Source organism: Palaemon carinicauda, chromosome 18 (genome assembly GCF_036898095.1).
Source record: "Palaemon carinicauda isolate YSFRI2023 chromosome 18, ASM3689809v2, whole genome shotgun sequence".
Lineage (NCBI taxonomy): Eukaryota > Metazoa > Arthropoda > Malacostraca > Decapoda > Palaemonidae > Palaemon > Palaemon carinicauda.
The window spans coordinates 118,232,361-118,239,860 of record NC_090742.1 but is presented as its reverse complement, the minus strand read 5'-3'; the positions used below and the strand labels follow the sequence as shown (position 1 = coordinate 118,239,860).

At 34.4% G+C, this 7,500-nt stretch overlaps 1 protein-coding gene across 1 annotated transcript in view; it reads right to left on the bottom strand.

Moving 5' to 3' along the window:
* Positions 1–3,435: 3,435 nt before the first annotated feature.
* Positions 3,436–7,500, bottom strand: part of LOC137657517 (uncharacterized) — a 19,364-nt gene continuing 15,299 nt past the window's right edge. The window contains exons 3-4 of the mRNA XM_068391855.1: positions 3,887–4,212; positions 3,436–3,693 (exon numbers count right to left, since the gene is read on the bottom strand). Of these exons, the coding sequence (XP_068247956.1) occupies positions 3,436–3,693; positions 3,887–4,212 (584 nt within the window). The remainder of the gene's footprint in view (positions 3,694–3,886; positions 4,213–7,500) is intronic.

Sequence of the window (7,500 nt, the reverse complement as noted above, 5' to 3'; positions counted from 1 at the left end):
ATGTACGTGTGTGCACATCAGTCTAAACATATAGCCGTCATTTTCGTAGAGTCACCTACACTAGTTAGATACAAGTTGCATTTGAGATGTAATGCTGGGAAAGACAGGTATCATTCTTTATAATAGTTTCCTATATACCATTGATAGTGAAAAGTATAAAGTTACACTGATGCTTAAAGGCTCTGAACTCAGCTGCAGAAACAGCAACGATACATTCACAAAATGACTCCACATTTCAAATTTACGAGGGTGAAGGGAACAATAATGAGTATTCAGTCTCCCTTTTAAGATTTAATATCAAATAGGATCTTTACTTTTATAGGCCAACTACATATACAGAGGCTACATGTACAGAAATGCAAATACAAGCTCAAGAGTTTGTATATAAATACAGTATATATATATATATATATATATATGTATATTTATGTATATATATATATATATATATACATACATATATATATATATATATATATACATATATATATGTATATATATATGTATATATATATATATATATATATATATGTACACACACATATATATATATACTATATATATTTATATCAAAACTATAACAAAATATTAAAAGCAAGTTTAATTACAAAACCTCTGAAAGTAACATGATTTATTTCCTTTATCACATCTGGTGTATATGAACATCGTTGAATATATATCATTTACGAGGTCATAGACATTAGACTTTAACGGCAGAGGAAATGGATAGGTTATTATGTTCTATCGCAATATTTCATAGAAACCCTTTTGCACTATAGGCCTATATAGTTGTGATCAGAGCCCATTCCCTCTCTTAACCTTAGCTAAGACTAAAGTGGACCATTCTTAGCTGGAAGGCTCAGAATATCATGAACATAGTTAAAGTTTTTGAACGTGAATTATGCCTTTACTTATTCATATACTCATAGAATGGGAAAAATCACGGTAAAGACGATCACACTAATTATTAAAACCGTTCGTAACCTAGACGTGAAAATTATACGTGAGATGTTTCATTGAAATATCAAATTGATGTCATCCATATATTTAAGAAAAGACAACACTATGATAGATAGATAAGCCAGATAGATAGATAGGTCGATAATATGTATATATATATATATATATATATATGTATACACAAAACACTTGTTCTTTATTCTATAATTATGTAGGGGAGGTTCATTTAAGTTCTCTCTCTCTCTCTCTCTCTCTCTCTCTCTCTCTCTCCTCGTCTAGAATTTCACGTACTAAGCTCTTTTATCGAAACTTATAAAGTTGTTTACAACACGTCCAAGTCTTTCGGTTGTGCCTGAGCAAAAGTAATAGAGTCAAGGTCCCTGGAATGCAGATTTTCCTTGAGAGATTGATTTGATTTGCATCGTCAGTTTTATATACTTCCGGAAATATTAATTTTTGTGCGATCAACCTTATTTTGTAAATCAGCTTTAGAACCCATTTATAGAGCAGGAATTCTTATCGACAATTACATTTGATATTTTATAACCCAAATGGAAAATCTCAGGAATGAAGATTAGAGTATGGAAAATAGATTTCATCGTGTTAATCGTTGTTATGATTAAAGTCTTTCCAGTAGGTTTTTAGGAATCTTTATGTCTGAAAATGTCAGTTTGTTTAAGTAACTGGGTCAACATCAGTTGAATTCTACAGCAGTAAAATGGAACAAGAATATTGTAAATACCATACTTTTCTTACGTAATGAATCACACAAGAAAACACCATTTTATACAATTCATGGATAAATAGTTCATTGACAATATCACAGTAATACAGAGTACAAATAGAATTGACCCAAGAAACTAAGATTTTGTTGAAAGACACATACTGGTAAATAAACTATAATAAAAAAAAACAATTCTGGAATTGAATTTGATAGAATATAGGGCTATTACTTCGCTTTTTAATGGTCTCAAGAAGGCACCTTGAAAACTCGAAAGGCTACTTTCAAAATTTGAGGGGGGGGGGGGGTGTTTAGAAAGGTCGTTAACCCCCCTTATAGATCCGTCCTTGATGATTGTCGAAATAAGTACATGGTTCAAGGGTCTCTCTCCTCTCTCTCTCTCTCTCTCTCTCTCTCTCTCTCTCTCTGTCGTCTTTCTTCCTATTCATAAGAAATACAATGAGTATCATAGCAGCTTTTTGAAGTACCCTTCATTACTATTTATATTATGTAAATTGTATTTAATATGGACGAAGGACAAGACCAATTGGATCCGTTACACCTTACAGCGTTAGGGAGCAGATAATGCTTCTCCGAGAGGGAAAATGTAATATGCCGTCTTGGTTCAAGGAATTTGGGTAATATTATAATTAGAGGCCACTTCACGGGAGAATGCCGATTATTACTAATTGAATGTTTAGCCTTGTAATTAACATATATAAAAAAGAAAATTATTTTTTTTTCACGGTGCAGTTTTAGCTTTCTCTTTTTCTTCCAAAATTAAAGAAGAACGATGTGTTTTTTGTTAGAGTCATAAAATCTCTATGAGTACTCATTAGTTTAAATTACATTAGCTTTATATATATATATATACTATATATATATATATAAAAATCATCATCATCAGCTGTTACTAGACCAGTGCAGAATAAAGGCCTAAGACATGTCCTTCCACTTGCGTCAGTTTATGGTCTTTCTGAGCCATGTCCACACCTACGAACGTTCTTAGTTCGTTAATCCATCGATATCTCTTCCTTCCCCTAATAACGACTCATTCTGTTACTCTTAATGCCCATCTGTTACCCGTCATTCTCATTATATGTCGTTACCATATCCATTTTTTCTTACATGTTGTTACAATACATATATATATATATATATATATATAAATATATATATATACTGTACGTTATATATATAAATATATATGTATATATATTATATATATATATATGTTACGCTCAATGTTAATAGTTGCCTAATGTGTACATTAGGCATATTTTGCCCAATGTGAACACTGGGCAAAATGGTTTGCCCAGTGTACATATTAGGCAGAAAAACTCATAAAATTGCCTATTGCACACATTATGCAATCCCATTTTGCGGAATGTGAATATGTCACACAATTTGGCTAATGTGAATATGAATAGGCGGAAGGAGGACAAAGAGACACTGATACAAACTGATAGAAACATGAACTTTATTCCAGAAACACTTTTATAATAGCTACACAAAATGAAATAAACAAAAACAAAACTGTTATTCACAGTGACACTGACAACACTTAATTTTTGCAAGCTCTGCCTGGGTGACAGCGAGAGTTGCATTTCATTTCTTTCTTGCGGCAGCTGCATCGTCCTGACAAACACTGTCCTACATTGACACTTTACAAACCCTTGTCCTCCAGTAGCCTTTGCTGTTGCTGTTCTCAAAGTGAGACGAATATCAGGAACATCATCTGCTTTAATCAAAACCTAATCTATAAGACTTAGATCAGCTGCTGTGTATTTGGATCCAAGAACTCCCTCACGGCAACCTACAGTATACAGCCCATCTTCTCCTTTCATGACGACCACAATAAGATTCTTCGGATCAGTCGGGCCGCGATCAACGTCTGGAACACTCAATGTAGCGCACTCCCCAACTTCTAATTGTCGAACTAATTGATTGCCACGACGTGTCATCCGAACTGCTGCTTTGGATTGTCCTGCATCAGCTGCATCTTGGATTTCCTGGAAACACCAACTTTGTGTCTCTGCTGTCGCTCCTGTCAGTGCATCTTCGTCACTCTCCACCTCTGCTGTTGCTCCTGTCAATGCATCTTCGTCACCCCCCCCCCCCTTCTCCTGTTGCTCCTGTCACTGCATTTTTGTCACTCTCCACCTCTTCTGTTGCTCCTGTCAATGCATCTTCGTCCCGCTCCACCTGTGCTGTTACTCCTGTCACTGCATCTTCGTCGCCCTCTTTGTTCTCTACAAATGTCTCAAGATCTTCTTCAGTGGGAATTTCATTAAGAGCAGACCTTGGCAGGACAGACGATCCTAGTCCAACTTTGGGTTCTTGGCCAAACGTTACTTTAAATGGACTGTGTCCGGTGGTTTCATGTCGGCTAATGTTAATTTGCCACTGAACAAACTTGAAGCCCACTGACCATTTTTTACTATTATTTTCCTGCATCCAGATGGCAAGTTTGTCCTGAATAACACCATTTAGCCGTTCAACCGCACCCTGGCACAGGACAGCGTAACACTCTATTCAATTCAGGCAAAATATGGTTGCCTAATCTGAAAGTCTTGCTTAATGTGCAGATTAGGCACGCATTTTGCACAATATAAATATTAGGCAAACTGTTTGCTTAAAGCACACATTAGGCAATTTCCGCTGCCTAATGTATACATTAGGCAATTATTAACATTGAGCGTAACATATATATATATATATATATATAAATATATTTATATATACTGTATGTATATTTATGTATAATGTACCATATATATATATATATATATATATATATGTATTGTACGTTTATATGTATATATACACACACACAAATACACACACACACACACACATATATATATATATATATATATATATAAAAGTCATAAGTACCTATTCACATCGAATTCTCTCTATGTCGTGATCAGAGACCCAAATAGGAATTAACTTCATGATAATAGCTTCTGGTCGGTCAAGGATTTAAACCCTGACCAAATCGAAATTGTTGTTGCAATGACTCCGTCTTTACAACTCGAGCCGGCTGACATAAGTCTATTTGTATAGTTTATTTATGAAAGCTTTTTTTAATGTTCTTAAAATATGTTTTCTTAATAGTTCATTACTTCTCTCATAGTTCATTCATTTCTAAATCTTCTTTCTACACTCGGCTATTTTACCCTTTTGGAGCCCTTGGGCTTATAGCATCCTGCTTTTTCAACTAGGACTGTAGCTTAGAGAATATTAATAATAATAATAAAATAATAATAATAATAATAATAATAATAATAATTATTATAATAATAATAATAATAATTTTTCCTCTGGAATACTTCCTATTGAACAATTAAACTTAAATAACAAAAAAATGCCTCACCTCTATTGACCATTAAGTCAATATGAAACCATGAACCAGTGTCATCTAACTCGACCAAAGCTTGATGTCACATCCGCGTCCTATTCAATGTAATGAATCTTTCGGAATCGCGTTGTATTCGTATTGCTCACCCTGAAAAACAAACTTTCGAAATACCTGGAACCAAATAACTTTTTTTTTCCTGTCACAAACAGGATATAGAAATAACTGTTCCCCAACATGTATTCATTTACCATATAACGGAAATATATATTTTTTTCTTTTTATATACAGCAGTATTTCCCTCAGTTTCCTCAATAACGAAAGGTATGTGGACGCAAAATATATTTTCCTTTTGATAGAAGCCAGTATTTACGTAAAAATGTAATTGCCCTTTACTTACATCTCTCTCTCTCTCTCTCTCTCTCTCTCTCTCTCTCTCTCTCTGTATATATATATATATATATATATATTTGTTTATATATATATATATATATATATATGTGTGTGTGTGTGTGTGTGTATGTATGTATGTATGTTTGTAAGTATGTATGTATATGTATATAAAGATATATGCATACTCTAAAGAGACGAAAAAAATATTGAGGAAAAGCTAGGAGATGAACAAGCACGATTTAGAAAAGTTAGAAGCTCTACTGAGCGACCAAATTTTCATTTTGAGACATGTACAGTAATGCGTAGAATATAGAAATCCACTTTTTATAGCATTTGCAGACTATGTAAAAGCCTTTGATGATGTGCACCGGTATATTTTGTGAGTCCTGCATTATTATTGAATTGTCCTAAATATGTAAATTTAATTAAGCCGGTTCATGAGCATAGCAAATGCAAAGTTAATGTTCGTAGAGTCCTATCAAATGAATTTCAAGTATACAGCGGAGTACTTCAAGGGAATGTGCTGTCACCTATGTTTGTTATCCTCCAAATGGATTTTATAATGCGCAGAACAGTTGGAGATGAGGGAGAAGGACTGGACTGGATTGATAATAGGAAAATAGCTGACCTAGAGTATACTGGTGATGCTGCCTTTATTAGCAGAACACCACAGGATTTGTAATGCTTGTTTACCAGAATGCATGAAATATCACATGCGTTTTGGCTCCAGATAAATAGAAGAAAGAAAGAAATGAAGAGAACGGATTATGCAAAGGAAGATGAAATATCATTGGAAGGAGAAAGGATTAATGAGGTAGAATCATTTGAGTCATTTGAGTCTTTAAAATTAGAGTTTAGTTAAAGATTGAAAAAAAAAATCAGACAATGGCTAGGTTAAGTAAAATTTTGAAATAAAATTGCCAGAAATTGCATATACAAATCAGACTATATATCAGTTTAGTGAGATTGGTGTTAATATGTGGATAGGAGTCCTCGTATGACAATGAAACAATCCAGCAGATTTAGCAGATTTGAGATCAAAGCCCTTTGAAGAATATAGGGAGTTAACTCCCTATATGGCAAAAAAAAAAGAAAAAAAAATAAGTGAGATTACACAAGTGCCATATGTGGATGAGATCATGGTGAGGGATAGATTGTGATGGTTTGGGCATGCTATTCGCACTCCCTAAGAGGGATTAGTTCACCAAACGTTCAACTGGGCTCCACTATAAAGCGTGAAGGGGGAGGTGATGAGTGGAGACGTTTTGAATAAAAAGTTTAAGATGTAGACGGTGGCGAATTCTAACCAAGGCTCTTTGCGTCAATAGACGTAAGGGGAAGATGATGACGATGACGGTGATGATAATGATCATGATTAGGATGTTGATGTTGATACATATCTATATATATATATATATATATATATATAACTTTCTGAGTGGGGATACCTTAACCTGCTTGGTGAAAGGGTTTGCATATCGCCATGATCAGCAATCCTTTACTAGTCAGGGCCACCCATGCTAAGATGTTTTGTTGTGAGCGATCATACGAATATCTCCTACCATCACCATTCCGCACTGGCCAGTATGATGATGACAACTGGTCAAACCTCATACATCAATGACTTGTCTGAGGTCTTTATCCTACAGTGAACTTGAAATGATTGCATTTGCTCCAATTATACAGTATAATTACAACTCACAATGCTATGAAAAGAATAATGATGGGAGTAGCACTAAGAGAGAGAAAAAGAAAAATATGAATACAATTGCGAACTAAATTAAAGGATAGTCTAACTACTTATAAGATAAAGAAACAGACGTTGGCAGGACATATAATAAGAATGACAGACTATAGATGGGCATTAAGAATAATAGATTAGCTCCCTAGAGACTGCAAAAGAAACAGGTGAAGGAAGAGAAGACGATGGATTGGCCATCTGAAAGTCTGTAAGCGTGAACTGACACAGATAGACCGTAAACAAACACAAGTAGATAGGCATGTCTGAGACCTCCGTGGCCGGTTAATAAGGGTCTTAACAGAAAAATTAGCCGAACATGATTGG